Here is an 18,305-nt window from a genome sequence, read left to right as displayed (position 1 = left end):
TAGTTTACTTAACATTTATCTGTAGTAGAATAATAGTCTCAAGGTATGTTTAATTATATTTAGTTTACATGAAAAATAAAAACTACCACCTCTTGAAATCAATTTTTCATAGAAAATAGATTAAAATATGCTTTAAATGATTATACTATAAAATTTAATTCTATAAAAAATATAGTGTGTCAAATAACAATAATGGAATTCACTTTTTGAATGTGATATTTTTCATGAAATTTTTATACTATCAAACACACCTTTAATGTTATTGATCACTTGAAAAATATTAATAAAACGATACATCGATCTCTTTTAATAATTTTTTAATCTTTTTTTCAAATAATGTCTAATATGAATTAAGTTTTACACATAATTAAATTTAATATTTTTATATTATTTAAAAATATAAATTAGTCAATAATATTAATTTTTTATTAAATTTTGATATTAAATTATGTATATTAAGTATAATTACTTTAAATCTCACAGTTAAATAATTAATTAAAAATAAAATCAAAATAAAAAAAAATCCCAAATTCCCTCCCCCAATTTCCCAATTTCCCTCCCCCAATTTTACTTTCTCTCTACGAACCCTTCTCTCTGTCTCTCCTTCTCCTTCGCGTCGCTAGCCCTTGCCCCCTCGCTCGCTCTCACCCCCCCTCGCTCGAGGTTGCCCTCAGCCACTCGCCTGCCGTCGCTAGCCCTCGGCCCCTCGCTCGCTCTAGCTCGCCCTCAGCCGCTCGCCCATCGTCGCTAGCCCTTGCCCCCTCGCTCGCTCTCACCCCCCCTCGCTCGAGGTTGCCCTCAGCCACTCGCCTGCCGTCGCTAGCCCTCGGCCCCTCGCTCGCTCTAGCTCGCCCTCAGCCGCTCGCCCATCGTCGCTCGCCCGCCGTCACTAGCCCTCAACCCCTCGCTCACCATCACTCGCTCTCGCCCTCTCCTCGCTCGAGCTCGCCCTCAGCCGCTCGCCCTTCGTCGCTTGCCCGCCGTCACTAGCCCTCAACCCCTCGCTCACCATCACTCGCGCTCGCCCTCAGCCCCTCGTTCGCAGTCGCCGTCGCTGACTCACTCTCGCCTCTCACAATTCCTCAGGTTAGTTCAATTTTAATATAAGAGAGAAGATCTCTTGGTATATTAATTGATTGTCTTTTAAGAGTCTTGGTATTTGTTATTGTAAGACGTGCTTAATTTTGTCCCTGCAAAAACTAAACGAGGATATTTAGTCAAATCATCAAATCCATCTATCTACAAATGATTAATGATAGTATAAAATAAACATGGTTTACCCTATATAAGAATTATACCGATGATTAGGTTCTCACTTAAGCTTAGTACCTCTCACTCAAGTGGCCATCCAACTGTCTTGCTCTTGTATTTTATGTCCATTTGATGTGGACCTGGTGTTGTTTGGATATGGCCTGCAGATTATATCCACTCATTCATACCATACCCACCCACACACACATATGTATGTTTGTCTTTTCTTAAGTTGTCATTGTTTTAGGATGTCAAATTCATTTTCAAAATGGTGTCTGTTGAATATGAAATGAAATGTGAGAAACACAGTTAAGGTAATTTGGATAAATGAAAAGAGAACTAATTATAGAAACTTTAAGCAAAATTCATACATTTAATTATATAATAAGATATAATAATGATGAAGATTAATTAAAATTCAACAATCTGACTAACTCAAACCTAATCAATTAAGATTTTGAAAATTAATTGATGCTTCTGCATGACATTTGACTGATTAAGTCGTCACTCGTGCTGTGAGTGAACATGGGGCAACTGATGGATAAAATAGAGTGGAGTATCAGATGTTAAAGCCATGGATTCCAAATGTTGTGGAGTGTGGAAATTTCTTAGGGGCAGGGGGCAATGGGGGGTGGGTGGGGACAGGTTTTAGTTATGGGGAAGATGGGAATTTGGCAATTAGGATAGGAGTGATGAAGATCGAAGAGGCGGCAACTGATTTGATTACCAAACAATTGAAGACTGTCTAATTTAATTGGTGGCATTTTATTATTCCTTCGTTTGTTTGTTGTAAAAATGTGTTTGTCAATGTCAAATTTAATCTTTTAGGAAAAGTTCATATTAACTTGATGATGAATGCGTATGCAGTGTGAATAAAGGTTAGGTTAATAAGACGAGTCACTAATTATTGAAACAAAAAAATATGTATATAAATATATGGAAACCTAAATCGTGCTCACTTTTTTTGGAAACAAAAATGCCCACTAAGTGTCATTTTTTGTTTTTCTTTTAAAAGAGGTAAAAATTAAAAATGACTACAAAATGTAATTCACCTTAAAATTTTGTTTTGTGTCTATATACTATCATGTAAGGCATGAAACCATCACATGCAATAACCAACAAACCTTGCACATTAGGTCAATACACAAAAATTGATGTATAAAGAGACAAAAGTTAAGCGTCTTATAAAGTGACAATAATTAGGGTCTCTATTGGAAAATTGTTGTCGTTTTTAAATGCCTTTTATGTATGAAGTACGCATCTTAAAACTAATATGGATGTAATGTTTTCATATTGAGGTGTAGATTAGAGAAGCAGAATACAAGCTACAAGCTCTGTTTTAGCTGCATGAATAAGTCTTGGATTACAAAGCCACGAAATACACATGAATTTCAGGAAGGGGTGCAAGGATTTTTGGAATTTGCCTTTGGCCATCGGTCTATTGAAGGCAAAATCAAATGTCCTTGTCCTGATTGTGTTTTTAGAAATTGGGAGACTAGAGCAGTGGTGTATGATCATTTGATTTGTAGAGGGTTTCCAACCACATACACTATTTGGTTTTGGCATGGGGAGTCAACTATAAGGGAAACTTCTAATAGCACACTTTCGATACAAAATCCCTTATACAATCATGATCCAATACACAATATGATCAACGATGCTTTTGGGATATCTAGGGACCATGTGAATGTAAAAGCCTGCACATCGCATCAACCAGTACATGAAGGTGAAGAAAGGATGCCAGAATTGAATCAAGGACCTAATGAGGAAACTAAGGCATCTTACAATCTAGTTAGGGATGGAAATCAAGCATTGTATGAAGGATGTACGAAGTACTCGAAATTATCATTCCTAGTAAAACTATATCACATCAAGTGCTTGTGCGGATTGAGTAACAAAGCAATGTCTATGATTTTAGAATTGTTAAAAGATGCCTTCGAACATGCAGAGATTCTTGATTCTTTTTATGAGGCGAAGAAATTAATTACCAAGCTTGGTCTTAATTACAGTCAAATACATGCATGTCCAAATGACTTTATGTTGTATTGGGGAGAAGATGAAAGTAGGGAGACATGGAAAGTATGTAACGCGTCAAGATGGAAACAAAGTAGGAAAGGTAACCCGACAAACATGTTTGGTGGGGGCAAGAAAAGAAAAAAGAAACTTGTCAAAGTTTTACGGTACTTTCCACTTAAACCACATTTGCAAAGGTTATTTACGTCTTCTAAAACTGCTGAACATATGAGGTGGCATTCTGTGGATAGTAATAAAGATGGCTTGATGAGGCACCCGAGAGACTCTGAGGCGTGGAAGAGATTCGATGAAACACACCTTGAATTCGCATCAGATCCACAGAATGTTAGGCTTGGGTTAGCTAGTGATGGCTTCAATCCTTTCAGAACTTTGAGTACCAACTATAGCATTTGGCCTGTGATTCTTATACCATACAACTTACCCCCTTGGATGTGTATGAAGCAGACTTCCTTCATCCTTTCAATGATCATTCCAGGAAAGCAAATGCTAGGGAATGATATCGATGTTTACTTACAACCCTTGATTAAAGACTTGAAGGATTTGTGGGATGGTGGTGTGGAAACATTTGATGCTTTACTCAATCAAATGTTTAATATGCGCGCTGCATTGATGTGGACAACTAGCGATTTTCCTGGGCTTGGTAATTTATCTGGGTGGAACACACACACTGGTTCAGCTTGTCCAACTTGAAATTTTGACTCTGTTGCCCATCGTCTACCTCATAGTAGAAAGTGGAGTTTTATGGGTCATCGCCGATTTTTAGAGCCAAATCATAGATTCAGGTTTAACCATGTTCACTTTGATGGTAATACAGAGTTTAGGAATCCACCAGTGGCACTATCAGGTTCAGAGATATTCAAGCAGTTGGAAAATGTTCATGTTACATTTGGGAAAGGGATGGAGGTTGAAGATAACAGAAAAAGAACTCGCCGAAAAAATATTGTAGAAAGTGGTTGTCAACAATGGAGAAAGAAAAGTATATTTTTCCAACTTCCTTATTGGGAGTACAACTTGTTGCGCAATAACCTTGATGTTATGCACATTGAGAAGAATGTGTGTGATAATGTCTTGTACACCATTCTCAATGAAAGTGGAAAAACAAAAGACAATCTCAATGCTCGAAAAGACTTGAAAGAGATGGGCGTAAGAAGTGATCTTTGGCCAAATGAAAATGGACAGTATCGACCTGCTTTATTTACAATGTCAAATGCCCAAAAAGATGTATTCCTTACAACTTTGAAGAATGTTTTAGTGCTTGATGGTTACTCAAGTAACATTGCTAGGTGTATTGATCTAAAGCATTGGAAGATATTTGGTTTGAAAAGTCATGATTCACATATTCTTATGGAGGAATTGCTACCAATATCAATTAGAAATGTGTTGCCTAACCAAGTGTCTGTCGTTTTAGTTGATTTGTGCTCAATATTTAGGCAACTATGTGGCAAGGTGTTGAATCCTCTAGACTTTGACAAGCTCCAACGTCGAGTCATTCTCACACAATGCCATATGGAAATGCTTTTTTTGCATGGGTTCTTTACAGTCATGGTTCATTTGGTTGTGCATCTAGTGAATGAACTGAAGCTTGGAGGCCCAGTACATTATCGATGGATGTATCCTATAGAAAGGTAAATATTCTATATATCGTAATTGCTATTTGCCATTGGATTTGCAGGTATATATGTATAACATTATTTTCTAATTGTGTTTTTTACTTTAGATACTTGGGGCATTTGAAGTCCCATGTACGTAATAGGGTACAACCAGAAGGTTACTTGGCTAAAGAATGTTTGACCTTTTGTTCAAGATACTTGGAGGGCATTGAGACAAGATTCAACCAGCTTGGACGTGTTGATGATCAAACGACAAACAATGAATCGTCTCAAGTTTCAATGTCTTTTACTGAAATAGGGAAATCAGTTGGGAGTACTTCATATTTCAACCTTACTCATATTGAGAAACGACAAGCACACAGATATGTGTTAATGAATTCAGAACTAGTCGATCGGTTTGTGAAGTGAGTTTGTACATAAAAGATATATAATTTATCAAAATCCCTTATTTTCCTATCTTGTTGCGTTAATGACTTAATTTTATATAGGGAATTTAGAGAGATAACCAAGAGAAGGCTCAGGAATCTAACACGATCAACTATAGAGATTGAAAGAACAGTATATTGAGAATTCATTGATTGGTTCTCTAAGCGTGTAGGTTTACCATTGATATATTTTATTAAGAACAATATTTCAATCATAAAAAATTGTACTTATCGATTTCCTTTTGTTTCATTTTAGATTATGAATGATGAAAATGAATCCCATTCAGATGATCTTAAGTGCCTTGCACAAGGGCCACTGCAACGTGCCAGACGATTTAGTGCATATAATGTCAATGGATTCAAATTTTGAACTATGGAACGAGAACATAGCTTGAAAACTCAAAACAGTGGAGTTTTTGTGATTTCTGGAACAAGAAGTCATTCTAGAATCAGTGACAACAACCCAGTTAATGGAGATGTTAATTATTATGAAAAATTGGTAGATATAATCGAGCTTAATTACTATGGTTGATTTAGGATTATTCTATTCAAGTGTAAATGGGCCAATACCATAACTGATAGAGGGATCAGACAAGATGCTTTGCAGTTTACTTTAGTGAATTTCTCTCGATTGATACATACTGGTGAGCGTGAAGAAGATGAATCTTATATTGAAGCTTCACAAGCGCAACAAGTGTACTATGTTGAAGATGTTGTAGAAAATGATTGGAGTGCTGTTGTACATTTAAAACCAAAAGATTTGTATGATATGGGTGAAGACATTGAAGAGACATTCTATGAGAACGAGCCATATCAAGCACAAGACTTAGGGTTATTTTTTCCTAATGATACTAGAATTCTGTCACTTACAAGAGCACAAATAGATGATGATCCAATGCCTAATGTTGAAAATGTTGATGATGAGGATATGTAATTCTATGGATTTAATTAATGCAAATGTAGAATATTATATTACATTTTACTTTGCTTATTATATTGTTGTTAGCCTTTTTTTATTTTGCCTTTCTTTTTGTTTTACTTTATCTATACGTGCATGTTTTTCTCATTTAAAAAAAGTTGCAGCCATGATTAGGAAGAAACGTCTAAGAGGTACCAATAGAGAAGTGGTAACAACAATATAATAAGAAAACACAACATAAAGGTTTAAGATTTTTTTTTCACCATCACCTCACATGTCTTACTAGAAGGGTTTAGATTAATTAGACAATAAATACATAACTGCTTAGGACACAAACAGAGCTATTTTCATGGCAGTTGATCAATGTAGACTGGGAAGAAGTAGCACATTCGAATACAAGCTAACCTAATGAAACCTTTAATGTGATGTAAAAACTACAAATACAAGCATCTATTCTCTAATATGTTTTCGTGTTTGATCAAAATTAGATGTATCCTGACAAAAATAACAATCAAAACTAACTACTTGTAGCTATATTAGAATTATTTTATGTTACTAGAGGTTGATTCCCTTCGACAAGTAAACAAAAAAGAAACAAAAATATAAACATATCTTAATTACAGTCTATTGTGATCCTATAATTAATAGTGGTTATGTTAAATTGTTTCTCATAAAAGATGCTACTATAATTGGTCCATCAACATAAATTATTACAACAACTGCTTATTTAGAGGCGAGAAGGTCTTCAAGGGAACGTCTATGTAGAACCTAAAATTGAACAGAAAGAAATTTCCCGATGAACAATTTTTATATGAAGAACATTTCTTTTTTTTTTTAATTTTCTAGAGTCTTAATAATTAAACAAGTGAGAAAGCAACAATCCATGCCACATGTAGCAAAGCTCAGTTGAACATACTTGAAAGTGGTTTCAGCTTTTTATTTATTTATTTATTCATAGCAAAAATAAAAAAGAAGCTGAAACCACTAACAAGTATGTTCAACTGAGCTTGAAACGTTAGTACATAGGAAATAATACATTCGTAGTTCTTGATCAAATTTTGATTGCTCTACTCAAACCATCCAAATAGACCATTACTCTGAAGACCTCTTTAAATCTTGTACTTTATCCATTAACATTTGATTAATAGTGGTAAGTTCTTTTAAGAGAGTGAGAGGGAGGGAGGGAGGGAGAGAGAGAGAGATGAATGAAAGATCAAAACGAACAATTATTTTGTAAGAAACTCTTAAGAGCACAAAAAGTCCCATCCTATATATTTCAAAAAAACGATGAAGTTGCTAAGCCAAGAAAACTTCAAAATGATAATGGCAGTAAAGCCAAGGTTCTTAATGTAATGAAAGCATGCTAGCTTCTACCAGAATGAGCAAGTAGATTTTCTTTTTAGAGAGAGAGAGAGAGAAGAGACTGTTCAGATAGGATGACAAAAAGCTACTCTGTGGGCTTTGTTTGGCAAATACTCAAATAGGTTATCTGCAATAGACATGAAGTGAAATCTTTGCATCACTTGCAAAACTGTGACCACCAATACCAACACCCATATGGGCACTTATCATGATTGCTAACTTCATACTCATATATCTACTTTGCCCATCTCTCTATCTCTCTCTCTCTGAAATCATGTGCATAAGAAATTAAGAAGTGGGCATTGCACAAAGATATATAGCAGCCCTGCTTATTAGTTCACTTCCTTGGTTGTAAAATTTTCCTGTCTGGGCATTGAGGGTTTGGCAGATTAGATCAATTTAGCTCACCTTACACTCATGAGTAATGTCCTTTTCCATATATATATATATATATATATTCTTCTTTATGCATTCATTTGATCACTTCTCCCACATGAAATGCAACTGCTAGTTACTTAGAAGCCAGGGAATACATATTTCATGGGCCACCAAGAGGTACTGCAGCCATCCATTGCATGTTCTGTAGTTTATCTTAGATTTACTGTGCTCACACTTACCATAAACATACATGTTCAAACTCAAAAGAGATAGTCCAAATGACGCGAGATTAGATTTAAAAGAGATTATCCCTACTTTAATGAGACCTCTTTGTCCCAAGGGGCTTACAGATAGCTAGGTTGCTCTTTATAACATTATTATTATTCAAATTTAAGATAAAATGAGGTTAATGATATTATGGCTAAAATCTAGCAAGGATACCTAACAAAAGAAAGCTAAACGTGGGACTAGTTCTGCCAAATCTAACCTAATTAAACTCATCTCTCCCTCCTCTTATTAAACTCATCTCTCTTAGAAGTTAGAACCTTAAAACATATTCTGTGATTCTGTGCTTTTCTTATAGTACCCATCATCAGGAGTGTTGAATGTTGATGATGGAAAGAAGTGGCCTTCAAGTTCAACTTAACTCTGTTAAAACCCCTCTTTATCTTAGAACTTCAAAGTCCACCTTTCATTATGTGCTTTCTGTGAACTTAATTACTTGTGTTAATAATCACTCACTCACCTTTCACCTTTCATTTCATTAGGTATCACCATTTTATTAGGTGCCAAATTGCTTCCTTCCAATTCATTAGGAATATTAGCATATGATATAGAATTGTAACATGGGTACGGAGAAAAAAAATCAAAATTACTTAAATTTTTTAAATTGAATCGACCCAAATCGTTAGGTTTTTGATCTGGGTAATCAGTGATAATTTAGATTGCTGAAAAAATAGATTGCGGAGTTTTTTTGATAGTTGTGGCAGTTTGGATGCATTGACATATGATTTTTGTAATTTGGAATGCCATTTGTTTTGTAATATTTGGTATTTTATGAGATTGTTTTGATTTTGTTAAGTTTAAATTAATTATTTGACGTTTTGACCATGTTTCTTACATTCCTCAAACCATTTAAACCGCTAAGTAATGGCTTAGATAGTTCAAAACACGTGATGATTTTATTATACTTTAAGAAATAGTCAAATTATGATTAGTGATTTAGTTTAAAAAAACACTTTTCAAATCATCTAATCATCTAACGGTCATTACACACTCTTAAATTGAACTCTTAAATGTAGAAGAAAATTATATTGCATTTTACGTCGCTTATTATTATGTTTCTCCTTCTCCTTTATTTTTATTTTTTTTGCTTTGCTTTATCTATACGTGCATGTTTTTCTCATTTATAAAAAATTACAGCCATGATTAGGAAGAAACGTCTAAGAAAGACAAGCATTACTGATTTACGTGAGATGCCTCACTTCTCACACATGCTTCAGCATCATTGTCAGCTCCACCACAACTCCTAGCATCATCCCTAGCTCCACCACAACCTATAGCATCCTTCCCAACTCCACCGCAACTTCCATTATCTACCCATGCCCCATCACAACCTCCAGGATCTAGGCAGACTCCATCAGAATCATCCACCCCACATCTATCTCAGGATTTTCCATCGACAGCCTTGTCTACATCACGCCATTACTAGATAGTTAATGTGATAGGTATGCACAAAATATTTAAATTGCGTGTAATTATTATATACTTGCATTAATTATTAAATTAGGTATATGTATTTTGATTGACAAATGAACAGGGAGTTATAAAACAAGAAAAACTACGGGTTAAGGATGTTTGGCTGCTTGCACATGGAAGGTGTGTCATGTTAGAGTTTAATGACACACTCCAACCCATAGGAGATGCAGCAGGACTATTTGGAGGGATTTTAAGAGAGCTAGCTTCTGATTTTGTCGCTTTTCCTGTCAATTACGAAAGCTGGCATAAAGTTCCCAACGCATATAAAGATGAAATTTACAAAAATAGAGTCATGGTAATTAACTAATATTTTTTGCTTTGATATATTTTTTTGAATATTTTGTTATAATTAACATTGTTATTTTTTGAAGGAAAAATTTAATGTTGACGAAGGACATGTGAAGAATTTCATTTTGAGAAACATTGGAAAAAAATGGAAGGATAATAGATGCAAGTTATACCACGAGTACTATGATCCCACTATTGGTCGAGAGGCAAATCTTGCAAAACATCCACCAGGAATCTCACAAGACCAGCGGGCAAGTTTCATTGATTATTGTGCACGCGAGAAAACTAAGGTGATGTTACTAATCTTGCTTATAAGAGTATTACTCTTTATACAACTAAATAAGTATAATTCAACTAATGATGTTCTTGTTGGATATCTAGGAGATGTGTCTACAAAATAGTGAAAATCGATCCAAATTAACAATCCCACACACTGGAGGATCAAAGAGTCTGGCAAGAAAAAAACATGAGATGGTAATATTACAAAAATTTATCCTAAGTATGAATTTTTCATTCTAACATCAGCTAACATTTATGTGAAATTGTTCTAAATTATAGGAAATTGAGAATGGTCAGCCAGTGAGTAGGGGTTTATTATACATCGCGACACATAAGAAGAAAGATGGATCTTTTGTGAATGAAGGAGCACGAACTATAAGCGTAAGTTTTGACACAAGATTAAACTTTACTTTCAAATTTATTTGTTTTTATAATGTTTGTTTCTAGACACCTTTTTCTTTTGACACCTTTTGCTTTTGTTTCCCAATTATATCGTAATTCTTAAACCTTTTGCTTGTTTTTATGTCTTTGTTTATTAGAGTCTGAAATTGGTCCCCTCTTTACATTATTAATTTGCAAACATAAAATAACAAACTATAGAAGCAGAAACTTACCACAGCCCTATTTTGTAGAAGAAACAATCCTATCTTGGTTCTTAACAGAATCGTTTCCAGCTGCTACTTGAATTAGCTATCTTGTCAATTTGGATGAAGTAATGCCTTTCTTGCAGTTTGACTGATAGCATTGTCAAGGTTGGGTAATTGGATTATGATATAATTATACTTTAACTTGCAAGTGATACAAAGATGGGGTGTATAGGTGGTTTAAGGGGTGTGAAATAATAATTTTACTTTTTTCTCTCCTCTCAATTTTAATTGTGATTTACAGCATCCAACAATTTTATTATTTGTCGTGTGCTTCACCGTTGCATGGTCACGCTCGCTACATTGCCACCACACTTATAACTCAGTTATAAAAACTCTATCCGTACAAATAATATTACTCATATACATAACCCTTTAGTATTGAACGGCTCTAACCACCACTAAATGTGTAAATTGTAAATTTTAGTGGATGTTTTTTTTTTTTTCTTTTAAATGATTATTAATTTTTATTGTCAAGAATTTTTATCTTTGGTCGGATCTCAAGTTGTCTCAATTAGTCAACTTTAGTGGCAAAGAGCTGCGACCATTAGTAAAATTGCTTCTCTTCAATGATGGATCATTGTGCTCGTATTTGAAAATAGTATCTCTATTCCAATGTTGCAATTGGTCCCTACCCTCTTATTTATGACCAATCCTCCATGTCCATCTTATTAAGGGCGGGTAAAAAAACATGGTTTTATATATATATGTGGACAAAAAAGCAAGTGGGGATGAAGTCTAGAGTCGAGCTTTGGACAGCCCATGCCTTGGGGGAAACACAAGAGTCCACCACACCATCTTCTGGACTCTCTCTCTCTCTCTCTCTCTCTCTCTCTCTCTCTCTCTCTCTCTAATTTGCATAAAAAGGAGACAATTAAAGAAGGCAATTCATCAGCGGTTGCTGCCATGCAGGGCTGCTCCTCCTCCTGCCGGCGGCGGACCCCCGCCCTATCGGCCCTTCCCACCGCCCCAATAGTTGTTCCCTTCCCTAATTAAGCCTTCCATATATATATATATATATATATATCCTCCTGCATGCCCTGCTAAAATATATATTGAAATTTGACAAGACCTAGCTTAGCTAGCTAGTTAGTCTTCTCCATGATCCATCCTTATCCTCCAACTACAGGACATGATTTGAAGAGATTCTAGAAAATGATTTCTTCGTAGTATTATGTCTACAAACTAACTAGGATTTCCGGAAGCGAATTAATTAATGAGGAAAAAATATATAATTTTTAATATTAATTTGTATATACATTCAATTCACTTTATAACAAGTTGCATTCCTTAACCTCCTCCTCCCCCCCCCCTCCCAAAAAAATAAAGAAAAAACAATTCTATCATCAAGTTCATCGAATATCAAAATAAAAAATACTCTCTCTCTCTCTCTATATATATATAGAGAGAGAGATGTATAGGTCAAGGAGATCTAGAGTAGCCTAAGCATTTTTAAGGGAAAAGCAGTTTGACTGGAACATCCGGAAAACATCTTATCCCAACTTTGATTCCTGTCGCCTCTTTATATGATGTTTCTCAAATATGAATTAGCATTGTGAAGGGATAAAAAAACCACCTACATCATTTTTTATATATAATATCGTAGTCAAGGATAAACATATTTTCTAAACTCTGTGTGCTAGAAGTAGAGGTGTCAAAAGGGCCGGGCTTTGGCTCGGCCCGTTACTGTTCATACGGCCCGACCTGGCCCGTGGCCCGTTAAGCCCTTATGGGCCGGGCCCATGAGGCCCTTATGGGCCAGTAAGGCCCTTACTCATTTTTTTTTTAATTTTGTTATTCTTTAGTAATTATTGATATTGGATACTAAAAAATTTAATTTCGCAATATATATAAATAATAACCATCAATTAATTTATTTAAAATTTTTAAGTTAAATTTTTTATATATTTAAATTATAAATAAACATTCTTCTTTTATATGTACATTATTTTTTATATCAATTCACAAGAAAAATTATAAGGCATATAGAATTTTGAAATATAAAATAATGAAATAATATTTAAAAGTTAAGAATTAAGATAGAAAATATTTTAAAAAGAAACAAATTAATTTTTATATATGTATTATTTTGATATTTATATATGTATATATTATATGTATTATTTTTAAAAAAATTATTAAAAAAAAAAAAAAGGGTCAGGCCCACCGGGCTCGACCCGCTAGGCCCTATGGGCTAAGGGCCCGGCCCGGCCCTCTAGCCCACTGGCTGGCCCGGCCCAGCCCCTTTGTAGGGAGGCCGTGGGTCGGGCCGGGCCCTATCAATGACAAAAGGGCCCGGGCCCAGCCCGGCCTTTTTAGTAAAAGGGCCGGCCCGGCCCGTTTAAAAAGCCTGTGGGCCGACTCGGGCCGGACCGGGTCGGGCCGGGCCGGCCCTTTTGACACCTATAGCTAGAAGTAGCTTCTTTACAGACCTAATTTTTTATATTTGTAATATTATAAGTTATATTCATCCAGGGAAATTGCTTCCCAAAACTTTGTGTCACAAGAAACCCCCTCATGCATGGGAAGATGGGGGGGGAGACGGACATTTTATCCTCATTTGCATATTTACTCTTCAGAGGGAAGATGAAAAGAAAATTAAGAGACATCTATTAAATCCCAATGTAACATAAAACCGTGCCCTAAAAAATTTCCAAAATTTAAATATAATTGAAACTGTAGGAGGGAAAATACCTTATACTTTTCATAAGCAAAAACTAGAAGCTTGTTAAGAGCAGAATGCTCAAATTCCCTATACAAAATCAAGATGTGAGTCTTAGCAACACATTGATCAAAAGGTTCAGAAAAAAACTCTTTTAAGTCCATCTCTCATTATATGAAGAAAAAATCATTACTTTTCTTGACAAGCCCTTGTCCCCAGAGCAGAGCTTAGCAGTTTGATACCAGCTGACCAATTTGCAAATTACATTATTAATTTGCAAATATGTATATGTGCTTGCACGCATGATTTATCATTTATATACAGTATTATTACCCCTTGGGAATGCAGATAGGGAGGGCGGAGACTCGGGCGGCTCGGTCTAGACTGGTCTGATCTGATCTGATCTGACGAGGCCAAGTCCACTGTCAGATTGACTATCCATCCCTCTGTTATTGTCGGGGGTTGTTTTTCTCATAATATTATTATGAGGGGCTAATGTGTTTATTTATGTTAATAATAATAATAGAATAAATTGAACATAAACCTACTATAATAATTGAGATTGATTTAAAAAGAAGAGGCCAGAAGGGAGAGATTTAATGCATTATTTGATTAGAATTGTACAAATAGAAAGTAGCAGCACTCTTTGAGTCCAAAATCAAACAAAAAACAGGTCTATCAAAGATTGTGGGGGTAGTAGAAACAGGGGAGGGTGATGATGGTGGTGGTGGGTTATGTAAGGATTATTTATCATCAAAGATTCAGGTGTTATAATGTTCTTGATGAGGGAATATTTTATTAAGGACAAAAATACTATATTACTCTTGGAGATCTCCAATATGGTGCCACCACGTGCCTGTCTTAAGAAGTGCCACGTGTCACCTATATCTTCATTATTCATCTCATATTTGATTTTGAACGAGGTTGACTCAGTCAACCGAGATTCTCTCCAACATCCGGTTTAGAAGTTATCTTATCTCTTCAGAATGTGCTTTACCCCATCTTTAAATAGAGGTCGACTTCTACAAGTACGGATCATCTGACTACTGGTTCAATTTTCATTTTGGGCATATTTCTTCTATTGACTTGAGCGTCGGAGTTCTCCCGAGGGATTACAGTCCCGCCCTTGCAGGTACTTGGCTCGAGGCAGACCTCGGTGATCGGTCCAGTATCATCAATTCTGCTAATCGCAAAGCAGTCCCATCGCCCAGCACCCCATCTATCAGCTCATATTTCTTGTAATTCGCCTTCAGAGTTTTCCACTGTTGGTTTGCAAGCTTCTCTTCTTCACCCACTTGCCGCTGAATGAACCAACCAACCATTCAGAATAAGATGCTCTCCACATTCTAAATCTCCAATCAAAAAGTAATATAAAATGCTATTCCATGCATCTTCTATTTCCAATTCCACAAAATCCTAATTTCAAACGGGGCATAAACTAAGAGAAGACTAGAATTTACCTCCAGAATGAATGACGCTTCCGCAGCATTTTTCCTTGTCAGATCCTTGAGCTTCTTCGCAACCTGGAAATCAGGGACCTGCTGGTCCAACCACCGGAAAGTAATCCTTTTCCCAGGTTTCCTTGGACGATCATCAAACATCTCCGGATCAGCAGCACGTGCCCGGATGGGTCTTGGCATCCCTGACATCGTGAATGGTAAGTTACCCATGTCACGCACAATTTGCTCAGCCTGCTTTGGATTCTCCATCTCAACCAGAAGGAAATAAACATCAGTTCAAAATAGAAACTTCATAAAAATCAAGTAGCCACATAACTGAGGTAGGAAGGTTCATAAAAAATCTGATAATAATACATCCAATAAAGGTAATTTCTTCCAGCTCCCATCTAAAGGCATGGCAATAGTTGAAGGAGAAGAAAGCAACAAGATTTAATATGCATGAACAGGAGAGAAGATGGATGAAAATGAAATCCAAAAGGAAATAAACATCGTTTTAAGATAGAAATTCAGAAATAATGAATAAAAATAAATGAGAGACAGGAATTTCATGAATAATCTGATGATACATCCAAAACATCGAAGTTGTTTTGCATGTGCTGATACCAAAATATGCATTGTGGCAATGTGAGTGCCACTATTGTGTAATCAGCTTGATGGTGGCCATATCTTATCTGTCAATTCATTTCTTTCACTTCACTTTGTTATAATGTTCAAAATTTATGACATCAGTTGATTTCCAATTTGATAGGGGAATTTTATGTAAGTAGAAAAACATCCATATTTATATAGAAAATTTTTTGTGAGTTGATTTGCTCATGTTTTGTTGTTATTGATATTATTTTTTAATCCATACATATACAGGACAAAATTTTTGACATTGAGAGTCAAGGCACATCTCCACAGTCAATCTCCTTACACGATTCACTTGCTCAAGTGCTAGGAAAAGAACACTCAGGCAGAGTCCGAGGTTTGGGATTTGGTCCGAGTCCAAATCAAGTTTTTGAGACCGCTAGTCAATTGAATGGGAGATCTTCATCTTCTAATAATATCAGTCCATCATATCAAGAACAAGTGAACTTTTTGACAGAAGAATTACAAACTAATAAACAAAAGGTTCAAAGTTTAGAGTCGCAGCTGCAAAATTTTCAAGGTGTAATGAGTTTTCTTTTGACAAACGTTGTGGCGAATATACCACCTGAGATTGTTGCGATGCTTAATTCAATGGTATGTTAATTCTAAAATTATTAATTTTCATTTTTCATTTTAAGTGATTGTTTATGTTTATGCCTACAAATACTTTTAAGAGTATGTTTTTATATTTTGTATACATCTAATACAATTTTAATTATTTCAGGTACCGGATGCGAATAGTGGACAAGTTTCACCAGCGAGAAGGCGATCTTCGATATCTAGTGATAACATTCATGATCCACCACAACCTCATCCACCACAACCTCCAGACCAACAAAATTAATGTATTGTTAAAATATTTAAACAACTTGACTTCTAAACTTTTTAAATTTCATTTTGATATGTAAGTCTATTTTGATTGGACTTTGATATGTTACATGTTTGGATATTTAAGTTGGAATCTTTATAGTTTTTTGATTAAATAGATGGAGATGTTGTGTTTGTGAATTTGGTGTATTGTGTTTGTGAATTTGGATATTTATGGGTCATTTAGGTACACAGGTAATCAGGTATTTCAATAAGCAGGTATTATTGAATTTAGCGGTGGTTTTAAAACAGCCGCTATATTTTTAATAAGTTCATTTAGCGGCGGTTTACAAACTGCTGCTATAATTTAAAATAAATTAATTTAGCGGCGGTTTACAAATCGTCGCTATAATTTAAAATAAATTAATTTAGCAACAGTTTTCACAACCGTCGCTATATTTTTGTATATTGTTCATTTAGCGGCGGTTTTATAACCGTCGCTAAAACATTTAACAATAGTAGTGGTTTAAGAAACCGCCGCTAAGACATTTAACAATAGCGGCGGTTTCGTAACCGCCGCTAAATTCAAAAGAACTGTCACTAGTTACGGCGGTTATACCAGCGATTGCTAAAAATCGCCGCTAAATCACTTAGCGGCCGCTAAATGCCAAAAAATTCCCATTAAAAACCAATTTTTTTGTAGTGTTGCTAGTTTTTGGGTATGTTGGTTGATAGGCCCTTGGGTGTCGGGTGGTTGCCTCTGATCCCCGAAAATTACTAGCCACGGTGGCGACTGACAGTGCATATATAGAATAAACGAAGTATCAAATACTATTGTAGGTAAACTCCAATAGTAGAGAGAATAGGATTACAACATCCTGTTGGAAATGTATGCCCTAAAGACACGTTTTGTTTAATTTATGGTAATGATGTTTCTTTTATTCAGTTTATGGCACATATATTATTTGCATTTAATTGTTGGAAAAGTGTCCATGCTATTAAGTAAGTGATTCGTGTGATGGGTCGTTCTTCACAGTTAGGCATGAATCATGGGTACTTAATAAGTAAGAAAATATTACTCTTGATCTTTTGATAGAACTGGGCATTTCATCATGATAAGATCATTGTGCAATAGATCCTAATGGAGGATGGCTTACCTTAGCCAGTAAACAGTCCATTTACTCTAATTGTACAAGCGCATTCGGAATGCGTAGAGTGGACCTGTGATAGAAGCTAATGACAAAGTACTAATTATCATGGAGCTAGTCTATCACTGCTACTACGTGGACGAGTACTCTAATACTTGAGTATTAGTTGGTGGTCTAGTGAACCTAGAGCTATATTCTTAGATTCATTGTAGGTGAGGTCTATCAAAGATCAATATCCTTTTGAGTTGGGAGTATGGTTTCTAATTAGCTAAGACAGACTAATACAAGATAGTTTCTGTGATTCACCCCCTTGTGATTGTCCAAGAATAATCAAATAATCCAGGGCCCTGGGAACGTGACTTAAGAGTGTGTGCTTCTGGGTAGCTCCCAGTGATAAGCAAGTACATTCGAGTAGTCACGGATTATTGGACTAGTGATCTAAGGATGGTAGAAATCATTTAGAGAGGTGTTAGTACATTATTCCTTTCTAAATGATGGGTGTTACACAGAGGGGTATCTTCGTCATTACACTAGTAGGTCAAAGACATGGCATATGCAAAATTATTCGTGGGTCAGTGTTACCATATGGTGATAGTTGGAACACTTAGAATGACAAAATATAGCTACTAGGTAGCAGGGACATTTTGGTC

The 18,305-nt window shown here is 35.6% G+C and overlaps 1 protein-coding gene across 1 annotated transcript; it reads right to left on the bottom strand.

Annotated features, from left to right (window-relative positions):
- Positions 1 to 13,691: 13,691 nt before the first annotated feature.
- LOC127799784 (uncharacterized) lies at positions 13,692 to 15,319 on the bottom strand. The gene is made up of 5 exons (XM_052334009.1): positions 15,071 to 15,319; positions 14,795 to 14,911; positions 13,944 to 14,014; positions 13,804 to 13,855; positions 13,692 to 13,700 (listed from the first exon to the last, which is right to left on the bottom strand). The coding sequence occupies exons 1-5, from the start codon at positions 15,317 to 15,319 to the stop codon at positions 13,692 to 13,694; spliced, it is 498 nt and encodes a 165-aa protein (XP_052189969.1).
- Positions 15,320 to 18,305: the final 2,986 nt, after the last annotated feature.

The sequence above is a fragment of the Diospyros lotus genome, chromosome 4 (assembly GCF_014633365.1).
Source record: "Diospyros lotus cultivar Yz01 chromosome 4, ASM1463336v1, whole genome shotgun sequence".
NCBI classification, from domain to species: Eukaryota; Viridiplantae; Streptophyta; class Magnoliopsida; order Ericales; family Ebenaceae; genus Diospyros; species Diospyros lotus.
This window is presented reverse-complemented; position numbering and strand designations above follow the sequence as displayed.